The sequence below is a fragment of the Chiloscyllium plagiosum genome, unplaced genomic scaffold (assembly GCF_037043375.1).
Source record: "Chiloscyllium plagiosum isolate Xiang-an unplaced genomic scaffold, Cpla_swu_hap1 HiC_scaffold_44, whole genome shotgun sequence".
Lineage (NCBI taxonomy): Eukaryota > Metazoa > Chordata > Chondrichthyes > Orectolobiformes > Hemiscylliidae > Chiloscyllium > Chiloscyllium plagiosum.
This window is the reverse complement of record NW_028270182.1, coordinates 39,983,246-40,002,204: the sequence shown is the minus strand read 5'-3', so window position 1 is coordinate 40,002,204 and position 18,959 is coordinate 39,983,246. Positions and strand designations below refer to the sequence as shown.

Below are 18,959 nucleotides of genomic sequence, written 5' to 3'. Positions count from 1 at the left end.
TGAGGCAACCAGGGCTGACGAGGGAAGTCGGGGATTTCATATAAGTAAAAGCGCAAGCAATGTGAAGAGCAAAGGGAAACTGGAGAATGGGGCCAACAGAAGGCAAGGAAAAATAAATAAGGTGGGAGAAGATTAAATATGGGGGTAAGCTAACCAGTAAAATAAAGGAAACTTTAAGAGTTTCTTTAGATATATAAAGTGCAAAAGAGAGGTAGAAGTGAATATGGACCACTGGAAAATGATGCTGGTGAGACAGTAGTGGGAAACAAAGAAATGGCTGAGAACTTTGCATCAGCCTTCTCAGTGGAAGACACGAGTAATTTCTCAAGAATTGAAGAGAGTGAGACGGCAGTCCTGAATATGGTGGTCATCGCCAAGAAGAGTATGTTAGAAAACGGAATGGCCTGAATGTGGATAGCTCACCTGGACCAGTTGGACTACACCCCAGCCTTGTAAGGGAGATAACTGAAGAGTTACTGCAAGCGGAAGTGGTAATCTTTCAGGAATGACTAAAATCAGGAAACGGCAAAGTGGCTGTATAATTGCTAACATGACACCACATTTAATAAGGGAGTTAGGTAGAAGATGGAAAACTGCAGACTGATTAGCCTACCCTTGGTTGTAGGTAACATCCTGGAATCCATCGTGAAGGATGGGATTTCTGATACTTGGAGGTGTTTGGTAAAATAGGACAGAGTCAGCATGGTTTCATCAAGGGGAGATCAGTCCTGCCAAACCGGCTAGAAAACAGTGAGGGAGTAATAAGCAGATTAGATCAAGGAGAACCAATAGATGTTATCCTTCTGCACTCAAGAATCCTTTGACAAAGTGCCATGCATGAGGTTATTGAGAAAGGTATGGGCCCATGGTATTAGAGGCAAGGTGCTAGCATGGATAGAAGTTTGGCTGCCTGAGAGAAAGCATAGAGTGGAGATAAAAGTGTTTTTCTCAGGATGGCAGCCAGTGACAAGTGGTGTTCCACAAAACTCAGTGTTGGGACCATAACTTTGTGCATTCATTATCTATATGAAGGAACTGAGGGCATTCTGGCTTAGCTTTCAAACAGTGCAAAGATAGATAGAGGGACAGGTAGCATTGAAGAGGTGGTTCGGCTGCAGGAGGTGCTCTTGTGCATCTCCTCAACTTCCCACACCTCCGCCCTTGCACCCCACCCTTCCAACGACAACAAATTAGAACCTCTCTGGTGTTCGCCTTCCATCCCACCAACCTCAGGATACAACGCATCATCCTCCGCCATTTCTGCCACCAACAGTCAGACCCCAACACCAGAGATATACTTCGCTCCCCACCCCTAACATCATACTGATGAGATCATTCTCTCACAACTCCCTCGTTATCTCCACACGCCCCCACCAAGCCACCTTCCACTCCCAACACCATCCCTTGTCACTGCAAGAGATATGAAGCCTGTGCCAACACCTCCCTCCTCACCTCCACCCAAGGCCCCAAAGGATCCTACCACATCAGGCAGAGAACATCCTGTGAATTCAAACACCTCTTCTAGACAGTCCATTGCTCCTGTCTCCTATACATTGTCGAGACAGGATGTCAACTTACAGAACGGTTCAGGGAACACTCTTGGACACATAAACCCAACAACCCCACTTCCCTGTGGCCGAATACTTCAACTCCCCCTCCCATTCCGCCAAAGCCCTGCAAGCTTTTGGCCTCCTCCACTGCCAAATTCTAGCCACCTGACTTCTAGAGGAAGAATGCATCATCTTCTGCCTTGGGACCCTCCAAACACACGGTATCAAGGACAATTTCACCAGTTTCCTTATCTCCCCTCCCTCCACCTTATCCCAGATCTAACCCTCCAACTCAACACCGCCCTGTTGAACTGTTCTACCTGTCCATCTGCCTTCCCAAGTATCAAATCCATCTTCCACTCTGACCTATCACTATCATCACCCACCTTCATCTAGCTGTCGCCTTCCATGCTACCTTCCTCCCAGCATCAGCACCCCCCCCATTTATCTCTCTGCCCCCTTCCGCCCACCCCACATTACTGATGAAGGCTTTATGCCTGAAATGTCGAATCTCCTGCTCCTAGGATGCTGCCTGACAGACTGTGCTTTTCTATGACCACACTTTTTGACTCTGATCTCCAGCATCTGCGGTCCTCACATTCACCTGCTGAAGGACTTTCACAGGTTTGGAGAGTGAGCAAAGAAGCGGCAGTACAATGTGGGAAAGTGTGGGAAAGCATTTTGCCAGGACGAATAGAGGCATGGACTATTTTCGAAATAGCGAGCAAATTCAGAAGTCTGATGGGCAAAAAGACGAGGGAGTTTAGTCCAGGAGTATTGAAAAGTAAACTTGCAGTTTGTCAGTAGTTAGACAGGCAAATACAATGCTGGTATTTATTTCAAGAAGGCTTAAATATACAAGCAGGGATGTACTTCTAAGACTCTACAAGGCTTTGGCCGTGCCACATTTGGATTATTGTGCGCAGTTTTGCGTCCCAAATCTCAGGAAGGATGTACTGGTCCTGGAGCGTTTTCCAAAGAGATTCACGAGAATGGTGCCAGGAAATAAAAGCTTAACATATAAAAAATATTTGAGGGCTCTGGGTCTGCATTTGGTAGAATTCAGAAGGATGTTAGGAGGTCTAATTGAAACTTACAAAATACTAAATGACCTGGGAGAGAGGAGATTTTGGGAAGATGTATCCAATGTAGGAGAGAGACTAGTACCCGAGGGGACAGTGAAAAGAGAAGATCTTTTCGAACAAAGATAAGGAGGAACCTCTTCAGCCAGACAGCCGTGAATCTATGGAATTCACTGCTACAGAGGGCTGTCGAGTCCAGCTCATTGAGTATATTTTGGAGTGGAGAAAGTGAGGGCTGCAGATGCTGGTGATCAGAGCTGAAAATGCGTTGCTGGAAAAGCGCAGCAGGTCAGGCAGCATCCAAGGAACAGGAGAACCGACGTTTCGGGCATAAGCCCTTCTTGAGCAATGAGGAAAGTGTGTCCAGCAGGCTAAGATAAAAGGTAGGGAGGAGGGACTTGGGGGAGGGGCGTTGGAAATGCGATAGGTGGAGGGAGGTCAAGGTGAGGGTGATAAGCCGGAGTGGGGTGGGGGCGGAGAGATTTGGAAGAAGATTGCAGGTTAGGAAGTCGGTGCTGAGTTCGAGGGATTTGACTGAGACAAGGTGGGGGGAGGGGAAATGAAGAAACTGGAGAAATCTGAGTTCTTCCCTGTGGTTGGAGGGTTCCCAGGCAGAAGATGAGGCGCTCTTCCTCCATCCGTCGTGTTGCCATGGTCTGGCGATGAAAGTATCCAAGGACCTGCATGTCCTTAGTGGAGTGGGAGGGGCAGTTAAAGTGTTGGGCTACGAGGTGGTTGGGTTGGTTGGTCCGGATGTCCCAGAGGTGTTCTCTGAAACGTTCTGCAAGTAGGCGGCCTGTCTCCCCAATATAGAGGAGACCACATTGGGTGCAGCGGATTTAATAGATGATGTGTTTGGAGGTGCATGTTAATTTGTGGCGGATATGGAAGTGTCCCGTGGGGCCTTGGAGTGAAGTGAGGGGGGGTGGGAGTGTGTGGGCGCAAGTTTTGCATTTCTTGCGGATGCAGGGGAAGGTGCCGGGAATGGAGGTTGGGTTAACATAGAACATAGAACCTAGAACATAGAACAATACAGCACAGAACAGGCCCTTCGGCCCACGATTTTGTGCCGAACATTTGTCCTAGCTTAAGCACCCAGCCATGTACCTATCCAATTGCCACTTAAAGTTCGCCAATGATTCTGACTCTACCACTCCCACAGGCAGTGCATTCCATGCCACCACCACTCTCTGGGTAAAGAACCTACCCGTAACATCTCTCCTATACCTTCCACTCTTCACCTTAATTTTATGTCCCCTTGCAACACTCTGTTGTACCCGGGGAAAACGTTTATGATTGTCTACTCTATCTATTCCCCTGAACATCTTATAAACCTCATCAAGTCACCCCTCATCCTTCTCCGTTCCAATGAGATAAGGCCTAGCACTCTCAACCTATCCTCGTGCGACCTATTCTCCATTCCAGGCAATATCCTGGTAAATCTTCTCTGCACCCTCTCCAAAGCTTCCACATCTTTCCTAAAGTTTGGCGACCAGAACTGCACACAGTACTCCAAATGTGGCCCAACCAAAGTCCTGTACAGCTGTAACATCACTTCACGAGTCTTGAATTCAATCCCTCTACTAATGAATGCTAATACACCATAGGCCTTCTTACAAGGTCTATCCACCTGAGTGGCACCTGGTGGGGGGTGTGGACCTGACGAGGGAGTCACGGAGGGAGTGGTCTTTTCGGAACACTGATAGGGGAGGAGAGGGAAATATATGCCTGGTGGTGTCCGTTTGGAGGTAGCGGAAATGACAGCGGATGATACGGTGTACATGGAGTTTGGTGGGGTGGTAGGTGAGGACCAGTGGGGTTCTGTCTTGGTGGCGGTTGGAGGGGCGGGGCTCAAGGGTGGAGGAGCGGGAAGTGGAAGAGATGCGGTGGAGGGCATCGTCGACTACGTCTGGTGGGAAATTGCGGTCCTTTAAGAAGGAGGCCATCTGTGTTGTACGTTTTTGGAACTGGTCCTCCTGGGAGCAGATGCGGCGGAGACGAAGGAATTGGGAATATGGGATAGCGTTTTTTCAGGGGGCAGGTAGGGATGAGGTGTAGTCTAGGTAGCTGTTGGAGTCGGTCGCTTTATAGTAAATGTCTGCTTCGATTCGGTCACCAGAGATAGAAATGGAAAGGTCTAGGAAGGGGAGGGAGGAGTCTGAGACGGTCCAGATGAATTTGAGGTCGGGGTGGAAGGCGTTGGAAAAGTGGATGAACTGTTCAACCTCCTCGTGCGAGCACGAGGCAGCGTCGATACAGTCATCGATGTAGCGGAGGAAAAGGAGTGAGACGGATGGGTTCTTGACTGTAAAGGGGATCAAGGGTTACAGGTAGAAAGTGTGAGAATGGGGTTGAGAAGCATAACAGCCATCATGGAATGGCGGAGCAGGCTCAATGGGCCTAATGGCCAAATTTCTGTTCCAATGTCTTCTGGTTGTATGGTTAATATTGGCTCTCCTCGTTCCCCATTGGAGATGTATCCTTGAATTTGATCTTTATATGATTTATGAAGAATAAAATTCCAATACTGATGGATGGGAAATATCATGTTCCCTCCCTCCACTCTCAGTAGTAATGCTCCGATATCATAATCACACTGCAATTAAAATCCAGTGACATTTACTTCAATACAGTTGATTGACATCGATAACATTAACAGCATGACCCTGACCTGCCCTCTCTGATCCTTGAATAACCATCTGAATTGTATGTCACATCATATTCTCTGTTAACATATCCATGCCATTTGTCTGTTATCACTCATGTTGTCATAAGCAATTTTCTGTCAGATTATGGACTAGGAAAGTTCTCTACATATTTTACTGACATTATAATCACTGATTAGTAGTTACAGATTATATGTTTCGATTTATAAGCCGAGAACGTTGTTTAGGTTCTGACAATCCTTTGACATTACTGCCATATCTAAGGCAGATTGAATGAATACATTCAATCAATCTACCATCTCAAATATTTCTTCCTGTTCACCCCCACACATCTCCCATGCCAAATGTGTAAACTTTAGAAGTTATTTTGAATTTTAATAAAATCATTATTGGATTCAAAGGGGTTAACTGGAGATGTTTGTTCAGTGACTGTGATTAATATCAATATCAGTGGATCCTAATTATGGCAGTGGAGAGTTTCCAAGGTTGAAATATAAATGGGCTCTGTTCAATGTGCTATCACATAGTGTGAGGAGGAGCATCACTGACAGCACTAACAGGGACCAGCAGCTCGAGAGAGAGAGAGAGAGAGAGAGAGAGAGAGAGAGAGCGGGAGGAGAGATCAGAATCTGAGAACATTAGACTGGAATGTTCCAACAGTGGATCAGAATCTGAGAACATTAGACTGGAATATTCCAACAATGGGCAGGAGTTTATCCTCTGGTCTTTACTTTTTCGGCCTTGGATATCATTAGCATCACGGATCCAGGATATCCTTTGGATTATTCAAGGAGTTTACTACCCCATCCTTTCGATAGTTGGTGTTCCTGGTAATTCATTATATTTGCCTACTAAACTGGGTTGAACTCAATTTCTGCTCATGATATATAAATTTTGGAAAATGCAAGTCAATGTCATTAGTTCCAATCAAAAAATCATTTCCTTTTAAATTATAACTGTCAAACTACTATTTATAAATTACTCACTGATATGCGAGAAGGACACAGAATGTTCTCAAACTCCATAATCCATTTTGTCCTTCACGGATTTACATCTCCATGTCCTCCCCACTCACCAGTCCTGTCCAAAACCACCATCATGATATCTCAGTCTCGTCTGCATTCTCAGTGTAACTTCTGAATGAACCATGATTTTTGCCTTTGTTCAATCTGGATGCAATAGTTTCAAGTGCCTTATAATCACATGTCCGTCACTAAATAATTGCTCTTGAGGATGTTTGACGTGTTCCCTGCACGGACAGGAAGACAGTTTATGATAGTCAAGTCATTGACTCATAATCTAGAGCCACAGAATAATAGTCTGTTGATATCTCATGAAGGAAAGTGGTGGAATTTAAAAGCAACCATTATCATTTGTTATAAAAGCCCTCATGCTTGCCTGAAGTCCTTTAGGTAAGTCAACGTGTCACCCTTCCCTAGTCAGGTTTCCGTGTGACTTCAGTGACGAACATGTGGGTGTACTGCACCTTTAAACTACCTGACAGCACTAAGTCTTCTGGAAAATATATATAATTTAACATTTTGTCGAACAACTCGCTTAGCTCATTGTCTTGAGACAAAAACAAATTCAGCCAAACAGTTTAAATTATGCCCCAAATGACCCACCTCCAATCAAGTTTGAATGTAATATATTGTTAATCTTGAAAGCCAATGACGCAATCCAATAGTTTGGAGGTACAAGGCCGTGGAAAATTGAACAGTTGAGAGCAGAGCTGCCAAGCTGCCAGCATACAAAGACTGCCTGAAAAATAGCTCCTTTAAAAGTATATTCATTGATTAGTAACTAGTGAAGCAGAATCCCCCAGAAGAAAAGAAGACAGGACTATGGAGAAGAACCGAAAGCTTCCTGGTTTTGAGATAAGAAGTTTTATTTTGTAAATCTTAATTAGGAGTGTTATCGGACTCGTATTGTGGAGGGGGAAAGGTCAAAGGTAGGTTAGAGGAAGACGTCGGTAAATATTCGTTCGATTATTATTCTCTGTAATACTTTAAGAAATAAAGTTGTTAATTTCTACTTTAAATAGTCTTTAGATTCTAGAATTATCACACATTACTGCATTGGATAAATCTTTTCTCTGTTGCTGGTTTTAATTAAGCAGGAACATTTATCCGGTGTTGTAACACTACACACCCCCAGCAATGTGTTTTACTCTTCACTGTCGGGTGGAACAACTAAAACTGCAACTCAGTTTAAAATTGGCGTAACATGCTGCCCTGACGAGGGCTGCATACCTCCTGTTAGAGAAGAACAAAAGTAAAGATAGCTCCTTTCCTCTGCCTGTTTCCCGTATTTCTACAGCCCATTTCTATTCAGGTAGGTGATCATTAGATCCTTTAGGTGTATTCGATCTCATTGAAATTCTCCCCGAGTGTGATGCACGTCTCCATAGGCAACTCTGGTGCTGGCTTTATTGATGCTGACGTACAGATGTAAGGAACTTATACATTCCATGTCAGTTGCAGTGCATAGAGAAATAATGGCGTTTTATAACACGGAAAGAAACGGTGATGTCTAAGTGAGAGAAAAGGATTATTGCACTCATCCCTGAGAATGTTGTTGAGGCAGTATTTGGCGTACTGTGGATAGACTTTCTCTCAAGTCTCATCAGACTAATCTCTGGGATGATGACAACATGAGCAGTGAGTGAAACTCAGAGAGAGAATAAGACGAGATTGCATTGAACCTAAAGGGGGATGGACAATAACGAATGATGTTCTAAACAGGCACTTATATGGTGATAAATTCCATGGCATTTTTTTCACTCGGGTCACATGATTCTCGATATTTTAAGAGCATCAGAGAACGTTCCACTCAATCACCCCCGCTCCCTATTTCGATTGAGACAGAGAGGGAAAGAGAGAGAGAGAGGTTCAGGCTTTTGAATAAACTCTACAGTTCAATTGGTGCGTGATCCTGCAATGAACGTCATGCTATCCATAATCCTGACAGCAGCCACAATACCTTCATTATAAAAGAGTTAATTCTTCTCAGCAGCTTCTGACCTACATGGAGAACATGGATGTGTCTTCTCGGAGATGGAAGATGCCTCCTTGAGACTTGACACAAAATATTTGGGTTCCCTCCTCACTGCCAGCAAACCATGTTAAAGTAGCACTCGTTCTATAAACACTGGAACCGTGATTAACATCATGGATTCCTCTATCATTGCAGTCTTGGTTTCATTGGTTTGTTTGTTGGAATATCAATGACGCCATCCTGCTCCTGTATAACTGTCCATGAGGCTGAATAGCCTCCTCCTGATCTCATGGAACATATTTATGGGTCTGATTGGGCTCTGCCTGTTCCTGTTTAACATCTCAATGTACTGACCAGACCCCTTCCCATCCTGAGGAACAGGCAGAATGATTGAATGGGCTGTCCCTTTTCATTTTCAGTAGATTCCAGGGCTCAATGACTTCCACAAATTAGTGTGTAACCAGCTTGAAATGCTGAATGAGCTCCTCTTTCAACTGTGGAAATGTGCAGTGTCTGGCAGCGCTGTTACATGAATGTTACCGACACTTTAACAGCACAAACCGGAATGCTGTCCGGGTCTTGCTGCACATGGACACAGAATAGCTCAGGAGCTGAGGGGGGACAAAATGTTCTGACTATTGTGTGATCTTCAGTCATCATCCCTCCTTCAGATCTTATGATGGGGAAAGACATTACTGGAGCAGATCAAGATGTTTGTGCTGAGGAGGCTAACCTAAGGATCTCCTGCAGAGATATCCCGGGGCTGATAGGATTGTTGACCACCGACCACAAACATTTTTCTTTGTGCTCTGAAAGACCCAGACGACTGGGAAGTTACACTTGATTCCCATTCAGCTCAAATAAGTGGGTGGTCCTGATGCCATCCTCAGTCAAATACTGCCTTGATATCAAAACCATTCACTCTTTGCTGAGCCCCTCTGTTCACATCTTGTTCATATTAATTAGGTGACGATGTTTGTGTAGGGAGTGATTTCCTCTCACAGAGGATAATCACTGTCAGGAATTATCTGGGCTGGAGAGTTATGGGAGCTACATCACTGAAAGTATTTAAGGAGATAGATGGATTTTTGACCTGCCAGACAGCTTAGGGGTGTGAAAAACTGGGGCATTAAAGAAGAGTTAATATCAATAGTGGATCAGCCGAATTACCTGATCCGGTTCCTTATGTCCTCATACTCTGTAAATACAAAGTTAATGATTGTAATTTTCCTGAACGTTCTGTTATTGAACGTTGCAATCAGTCAGAGCAAAGTATTTTGTGAGTCATCTCTGAGTGAGGTATGTGGGTTGTATTCACAGTGAGTCTGGGTCTATAATATGACCAACAAATAATGCACAAGTTACAGTGAGGAGACAGTCTGCAAAGAGACCAGAGGCGTCTTTCGAACCCTGCCTGGATTTCCAAATAGCATTTCCAAACCACACCAAGCCGTGTGTGTGTGAAGTCTTGAGGGACTGAATGAGATGCTGTGTTACTGTGGACCAGGCATTTGGAGCAAGTGGCCTCCAACTGCTTCTTGCAGGAGCTGTGAGTGGTTGAATGGATCATAGGAACATAGGACTGAGCAGCAGGAGTGGGTCATTAGACACTTTGTTACCGCTCCACCATGCAAAAAAATTATGGGTCATGTGACTGTGGTCACCCCACATTTTTCTGTCCGTACACCATTTTCTGACAGTCACTTGTCTTTCAAATGTCACCAAATACAACTTTGAACACATGCAAACATCCAGGCACCACAAACGTCTGGGGAGGGAATTTCCACTTGGACAGCCCTTTCAAATGTTCTCCTTTGTGTTCCAGCCAATGTTGGAGAGTCACTGTTTCCTTTTCCAGTCCCACTCCCCACTGGTTACACCAATTTTAAATGCAACCAGTTTAGTGATGTGGCCAATGATATCGGTCTCAGAGGAGGTCATTTTCTAGAAAAAATGTGAGACACAGAAAGTTGAACTCATATCAAATGGTAAAATGACAGAGTTCCCCAAATGTTATTCTGCTATGGAAGTTATTCTGTTCAAATAAACTGCTGATAGTGGGATTTCTTTGTGGAACAGTTGGATTTGGCTGAATTCAGGCAGTGGAGAGATTCCAATGAATCCTCACCAGGAATCCTTCACAAGTGGTACAGATAACGCAGGATTTTATGAACTGACACTCAGATATCTGGTAGAACAAAGTAAGAGAGAGGGATCAATTGGCTGCTGCTTCTCAGGCAGGGAACAAGTTTCTCCCTCTCTGTGTTGGAACATAAAATGATGTCAACTGAACACCAAATTGGACTATGTGTGCTCTCCAGGAACATTCTCTGGAAAATCTGATTATGGATTATATGCCGTGGCATCATTGCTGTTGTTGTACACAATTCCATTCAATCTCAAAAAATGTCACCACTTTATAATTTGATGACATGCTTACATGTGTCTGTGTAATTTGTAAATATTGGTAGGTGTCTCCATAGTATATGTGTTAATATCAATGCATCTTTTCCTTCAAATTTATTCTCTAGCTTTAGTCTCCCTGACAAGGGATAATATGCATCCAGCGGATGCACTTTTCTGAAAGTCATGGGTGATTCAATACTATTTCTAGGCTAAGATCGAAATTGATTATCCCCAATAACCAAAGGCAAGCATTCCAGGAATGAGTAATGGGAAACCTCTTTGAAATTTTCGAAAACAGTTATATCCTTTTATTTTATTGTTAGAGGATCAAAACTGCACACAGTGCATGAGGTGTGGTCTCAGCAATGCCCTGGACAGATGCAGTAAAACATTCCTGCGATTAAACCTGATACCTTTTATCAAAAACAGCATCATTCCACTTACCTACCAAATTACATGCTGCACCTGCAGACTGACTTCACATGATTCATGTCCCAGGAACATGGAAACCGCCTGTATCGCAGAGTTCAGCAATCTGTCTCCATTTAAATTGATTACCATTATTTTATCCTTCATGACAAAGTACACTTCTTACCTTATGTTATTTCTACTGAAGGTTTGCGCACTAATCTTCCCTGTCTATAATCATATTGCAGACTACCTCCATTTGATGACACAATCAATGACCATCTTGGTGTACGAGCTAATTGAGCTGCAAGCTATTCCCTCCCCTTCCTCCAGATCTTTGATACAGATTATTGGACGTTGATGACACAACAGTGATCTCTGAGGCACTCTATCAGATAGAGCTTTGTAGGCTGAAAGTAAACATTTCTCTCTTACTCTCTATTACCTGTTAGCAACAGATTCTCTGTTACTGTGTAGCCGTTCAGGCGGGTTGAATGCCTCGGCCTGGGCTGTGTAATGTATTCAACGAGCTAAATTACTTCATTGTATATTCCTGTGTAATCCCTTAGAGGGGCAAAATGGTCTCCTCCTGTCTCATTGTAACCATCCTGTCTGACTAAATGGGGTGGTCCCCTTTCCTGGAACAGCATCGAAGGGTGGATTGAGGGAACAACACATGGGTAGGGGCAGCAATACATCTTTACAACAGCATCAAGGGTGGATAGAGGGAACAACACATGAGGTAGGGGCACCAGTATATTTCTGTACAAGTATCGAGGGTAGATTGAGGGAACAACGCATGGGGTAGTGGCAGAAGTATATCACTGTAACAGCACCGTGGGACGGATTGAGGGAACAACACCACAGGTAGGGACAGGAGTACATCTCTGTAACAGCCTCGAGTGGTGGATTGAGGGAACAACACATGTGGTAGGGGCAGTACTTGGCCATTCGGCGGCACCTTTCAGAATGCTCATGGCTGATCCAATTGTGTCTGATCATCCTTCTCCTGTATGGTCCCGATAAACATTTATTCTCCTGTCCACAAAGATCAGTCGAGCTCAGCCTAGAAAATCCTCAATAAGAAAGTCTTCCCTATTCCCTGAGGATGAGAATACCACAGATAGCACAGCACTAAAGAGAATGGGACATTCTTATTTCATTGTGGGACCCATTACTTTAAAACTACGTTAACCTCACATCAAATCACCACCTCTTTTCATAATCATAAACCATTCTGCCCTCCAAACCTGTCCCACATTCCCACTGACTCTTTCCAGTCAAATATGTATCAAACCCAACCTCTGCTGCTGTCTCAGAAAGTGAGTACCTGATAGCATAACACCACATGAGCAGGAAAAAAGGAGCAGAATTAGGCCATTTGGCCCATCGAGTCTGATATGCCATTCAATAATTTCTTGTATGTACCTCAACCTCATTCTCCTGCCTTCTCCCTGGAATCCTTGATCCCTTTATAAACCAAAAACGTACCGACTTGTGTCTTAATGAGATTAGTGCTTGTGTCTCTGCGTGTACGTATATGTATGTGTGCATGTCCATATGTGTGTAGGTGTCCATGTGCTTGTTATCTGTGTATTTGGTGCCTTCATCTGTGTGTCTGTGCATCAGCCTCTGTGTTTCTATCTGTGTTTGTGTCTATTTGTGTGCAACTGAATATATCTCTCTGTTGAAATATGTACATATGCCGATCTCCTTATATGTGTTGTGCATTTTAGCATGTTGGGGTGTTTACCAATGCATCTGTGCATATCTGTGTCTGCATCTCTGTGCAGTGAGGTATCTGTTTTTGTTTCGGAGTGAAAGGACTGACGTTGGAACTGACAGTGGGTTTAAAGTGAGAACTGAAATTTGCTCTTTACTCGGTTGATGGGAAGTGGATGTTTCAGAATCTCCACATGAGCCATCTTGTTCCTGTCCGGCTAATGCCAGGCTCCTCCCCAGATGGTGGGCGAAGGGGGTGTGAGGGAACAGATCTCAGGCACTCCACTATCCGCTTGGCCCTTTCTGTCCCATTCCAGGCATTTTCTCCTGGAACAGGAGAAAGGGAGAGAGGGAGAGTGGGAATGGGTGACCATGCTGTTAGTGCTGGTGGAGGTGGGTCTGGGGGGTAATGGTGTAGTGTCCGGAATAAGTCAGCTGACTGTTGTAAATCCATTTAGTATTATTAGTATGGGGGGTATTGCGCAGGTGACAGAGAAAGTGAGGAACAAAGTTGCTGAATTCAATAATGAGTTTGGAAGTGCCTGAGCCTTATTTGCAGACAGCGCGCGAGCCTTGTTCGGGGGCAGTGCCATAACAGATATACGGGGAGTGTGAAGGAGCAGATAGAATATGGTGACCCTTATCCTGACAGAGCGGGGAATGTTATTGACGCTTGTCCTGTACTGATGAGCATTTCTTCAGATCATCACTAATCTTGCTCCTAATCACACCCTGTCTTTCCAAGTGCATGTATATCTTATCTCTCAGAACCTTTTCAGGTAAGGTACCTAATACAGATTTTTGGTTTAGTGGTCTATAGCTCCCAGGTTTTTATTTGTAGCCCTTCGTGAGTAAGGGCACAACATTCGCCACCTTCCAGTCCTCTGGGACCTCATCCGTTGGCCAGCGATGATGCAAATATATCAGTCAGGGCTCCCGAAATTCCTTCTCTGTCCTCCTGCAGTGTTTCTGAATACATCTGGTCACGACCAGGAGAGTTATAGAAATACTGCAAAGTCTGAAAAATACGTCTATTTATTTTAGGTATAAACACCAAAGAAAGGGAAAGTGACACAAAGATGTTTAACATATCAAATTAGAAAATGTATTAATCATAGGAAGTTGCTTCAGAAGAATTTCAGTCATTGTGGAAACCTGAGAATTCTCAGAAATTCACAATCCAGACACAAGGGCCATGAAACTGATAAGGAAATCAAAAGAAGAACATGAATGATAACAAACAGGAATAAGAACACTGCATAAATCTGCAATCCGTATTTCAAATGAAACAAAATAAAAGTAGGGTCTAATATGGAAATTTGTAATCGGGAGAGGAGAGTTTATTGTGAATAACAGGGAAATGGCAAATAAAATAACCAGTTCATTTGCATCTGTCGTCATGGAGGTAGATCCACAAAATCACCCAGTAATACCAAGTGATACTGTAGGGCTTGTACAACTAAAGACAAAAAGTCAATTTATATCAGTGGCAAGGAAGTATTTGAGAATGTAACTGGATTGAGCATGGCTAAGTCGGATAAACCTGATGTACTTCATATTAAAATGTCAGGCATAAATCGGCAAAAGAAGTATTAATTGCACTGTCGATGACTGTGTTTTATTTTCCTGTGCATTCTGAAAAGGCTAGAAGCCATTGTGGATAAATGAAAGTTAGCAAACGTGGTCCAAGCACTATAGATTAATGGAAGGAATCCAAGCATCTATAAAGGGAAGAAGACATACTTTGGAGAAATGCCGATCAAGTAACTTGACATCTGCATGGAAACTGTTGGAATCTATTATACAGCATTTGATATTGGATATTTAGGAATTAACAGCAACAATGCAGAAAATCGGTATGTATTTCTGATAGATATCTAACTCGATGTGCTATTAGATTTTAGACCCCATCAACCACCCTCTGAGAGAAGGAACAGGAAGTGACTTCACCGCAGGAAATAGCATCACCACAGGAAACGACATCAGCAACCAAAAGAAAGCCAAACAGATAAATAGAAAGCAGGAATTTTCAGCATTGTTTCGCATGAGGTCCACTGAAGATGTTACCTAGTAAGATATCGAAACATCTGGAAATGAACCCTCCAGCTCCGCGAGCAACCTGCATCCATTGTGTACAATGTTGCTGAGCCAATCTGAGAAAGAATATACTGACTAAAAAAAAAGTGCAATGGACATTGTCCAGATTAATCCCTCAGATGGCGAGATTGCCTGATGAGGAAACTCGGCCTGTGTTCTCTAGAGTTTCAAAGAATGAGATGAGGGTCACAATGAAATTTAGGAAATTCACAAAACATATGACAGCTTGGAAATACACAAAACGTTTCCCTGGCTGACAAATCCACATTCAAGGCAAATAACTGCAGGTTAAGTGACAGACCATTTAAGACCACAATAATGAGGAAATTCTTCACTCGGTGTGATCTGCCTAAAACAGGGGCATAGAAACCTGCTGGTAGGGCAAGATTAGGAAGAGTCCCCAGATATTCTGCAAGTGTGTCAACTGGAGAAGAATAACAAGGGAACAGGTGGGAGTCATTCGTGATTTGCCAAGTTGCATCCAAATCAATTTAGTGTTAGGAGACAGAGGGTAGTGTTTAAAGGCTGTTCGTGTGACTGGAGACAGGTGCCCAATGGTGTATCACAGGGATCAGTGCTGTGTCCCTTATTATTTGTGATTCGGACGTGTTGGTGTTGGACTGTGGCGGACAAATATAAAAATCACATAACACCAGGTTATAGTCCAGCAGGTTTATTCAGAGGCACAAGCTTTCAAAGCGTACAACCACCTGATGAAGAAGCAGGGCTTCGAAGCCAGTGCCTCCGAATAAACCTGTTGGACAATAATCTGGTATTGTGTCGTCTTTAACCTTATTATTTGTGGTATTCATAAATGGTGCAGCTGTGAATATAGACGAAGTTGGCGGGAGTGTGACAACTAAGTTAGTGTTTGATACAAAGATTGTCCGGGTGGTTGGTAGTGAGGAGGAAGGCCCTATGTTACAGGAAGATACAGATGGTATGGTCTGGTGGGCAGGTCAATGGCAGATGAAATGTAACCCTGATAAATATGTGGTGATACACTTTGGAAGAAGGAACTGAACAGGGGAATACTCAATGAAAGGCAGCACACGAGGAAGCTCAGAGGGTGCGTCTTCACACACCCTTGAATATGACTAAACAGGTTGATGCACAATTTCAGAAAGCATAGGGACCGTAGATATAACCTTTATTCATCAAGGCATAGATTATAAGAGCTAGGCGGAACTTAGGTTTGGCCAAGATGGAATACTGATTGTAGTTTATTCCAGGAAGGATGTGATTTTCGTGGAGGGGGCTCAGAGGAGATTCACCGGCATGTTCCCTGGGATGGAGCATATCAGCTGTGGAGAGAAGTTGGATAAGCTCGGTTGTCTAGTTTGGAGGAGAGAAGGCTGAGTGGGCCGATATTCAGAAGGATAGCATTACGAGGGACATGGACAGGACGGATAGACAGCAGCTGTTCCTTCTCGTCAAAGGGCCAAAAACAATGGAGCACATTTTATAGTGAAGGGTTTAAGGTTTGGAGAGGAATTGAGGATTGTTTTTCACCCAGAGGGTGTTGGGGTCTGGAATGCACTTCCTGAGAGAGGAGTTGTCATGGTAACTTCACAGCCATTAGAAAACACACGGCTGTGCACTTGAAATGCCATAAGATTCACGGTTATGGGTCTTGTGTCAGAAAGTGGGACGAATGTAGACCGTGCTGTCTTGTTGATGGTACAAAGTCTGTGCTTCTGTGTTTGCATGGCTGTGGAAAGTTAATCATTGAGAAGCTTAAGAAAGGAATTGATGGGTTTCTGAAGAGTATATTAACAAGGGTTTTAAGATTGAACTTGTAATATCTTCTGAAAATATGTCAATGGCAAAATTAAGTGGAAAAAGGTGCAGCTTTCTTACAGTCTGATACCAGAGAATTGAGCACAGGGAAAAGGCAGAACTATGGAGCAAATACTTCGGTTATGTCTTCACAGGAGAAAACAAAATAAAAAAGAAAACGTCCCAACTACTAGTCAACATTAGTCTGTTGAGAAAAAGGGAGTAGAATGAAATTAGCAACTGAACAGTTTTAGAGGAAGTATTGGAACTGAAAGTAATGAGCACAGACAAAGTCAACAGAGGTTTATCAAATGGGCACCATATTTGAGAAAGTGACATTTCACATAATTATGGAGAAACAATCAATGCAATATGATCGCATTTTTCAGAAGAATTTTGATAAAGCCCCAAGCCTATTATGCAAATTCAAATCCCTTGGAACTGGGACTAATATGGTTTTAGAATGGGAGAACTGGCAGGAAGCAGTGAGTAGGAATAAAACATTTTTTTAATGGACGGCTTGGAGGATATAGCAAGGATCAGGGTTTGGGACCCAACTATTCCAAACACTCATCATATATTTGGCTGAGTGGATTAAATACAATATTTCCAAGTTTGCTGATGACACTAAACAATATCAGATTGTGCGTGGGTGAGCAGGATGCCAAAATGCTCCAAGTTGATTGAGACAAGTGGAGTGTTGGGTAAATACGTGGCATATGGAGAGCAATGGCGGGCGGGGGCTTGGGATATGTGCTATTGTGACCTTTGATGGGAAAAACAGAACGGGAACCTATCATTTGAAAAGGGATTGGTTAAAAATGTTGATCTATCCAGGAACTTAAGCTGCATTTTTGTTTCCTTCTGTGCAACCCATCGGAGTCAGTGCAGGGCAATGAGATCTGAATCGAGAAATCAATACTGGGAATGGCTTTTGGACGCTGACCAGTGTACACAGATCCAACAAGTGGGGAGCTGTAACATTGAAAAGGATCTGGATCTCCCTGTACACCAGTCACTGAAAGCACTGTTGCAGGAGCAGAAAGCAGATAGGCAGATAAATCGTGTATCTACCTTCATTTCAGGGGGACTTGAATATAGGAGTACAGGTGTTTTATTGCAGCTCTACAGGACCTTGGTGAGACATTGTCTCGAACACTGTGCAGTATTATGTGCAGTTTGGGTCTCCTTACTTAATAAAGGACAAACCTGACATTGATGGAGAGCAGCGAAGATGGCCAGACTGATCTCTGGGATGATAGGCTTGTTGTGCGGGCAGAATCTGGAGCGGCTGGGCTTGTATTCCATGGGCTTTCGGAAAATGAGTCGAGATCTCAATGAAATATATAAAACTCTGCTAGGGCAAGGCAGATTGGAAGCAGGGGTGGCAATTCCCCTGGCTGGGACATCAAAACTAGGGGCCACAGTATTAGGTTAGGCAGGCCACTCTGCAATGAGATGAGAATAAATGTCTGCACTCAGAGACTGGTGAACTTGGGGAATTATCTCCCAGATCAGGCTATGGAAACCAAGGCACTGAATAGAAATAAGGATTTCTGGAAACTAAAGTGATAGGGAGAGAGCAGGGAATGGTATAAAGATAGAGGATCAGATATCATTCCAGCTTGTTCTCCAAAACGTGGTAGCTGTGTTCCTGTGCATCACTGTGTTGCAGAAAATCATGCAACATTAATGATGTGCTCTATGGGGAAAAGAGAATAATGGACGAACCGCAAAACATCAGTAAAACTCAAAAATTAAAGTGAGTCTAACACACACACTAGCACAGTCTAATAATCCTTTAAATCATATATTGTAATGAAATAGTGCTGCAAATGTAACACTTTTACAATACAGTCACTGGCTACATCCCTGTACCTTTCACCAAGCTCTTCTCCCGAAAGCGTGCATGGCTGACTGACAACCTGATGCCAACACGGCATTCCAGTTCTCCACAAGATTCTCCCCCTGGTTTGAAATAAAGTTCCTTCTAGTTGGAGAGAACACTTCCCTGTTTCTAACTCAAGGTCAAGGTTTGCAGAGCGGATTGCATTCCTGTTTTAGCAGAACATTCAGAGGGTGCATTTTGCAGGCAGAAGATCCTGAGGCTGGGTTTTATTGTTTGGCTGGTGCCTGGCAAGGAGTCGCATGACAGTGAACGGGAGTTCACTTTATAGCAAAAAGGTGCGCAATTCGCAAATCGCATTGCAGTCAAATCAGTTTCATCAACACATGTTATCAGAAAACTGCCT

The 18,959-nt window shown here is 43.6% G+C and overlaps 1 protein-coding gene across 1 annotated transcript in view; it reads left to right on the top strand.

Annotated features, from left to right (window-relative positions):
- LOC148137383 (putative G protein-coupled receptor 139) overlaps positions 1-18,959 on the top strand; it is a 136,041-nt gene that overhangs the window by 5,997 nt on the left and 111,085 nt on the right. The window contains exon 3 of the mRNA XM_087982997.1: positions 5,959-6,003. Within this exon, the coding sequence (XP_087839123.1) occupies positions 5,959-6,003 (45 nt within the window). The remainder of the gene's footprint in view (positions 1-5,958; positions 6,004-18,959) is intronic.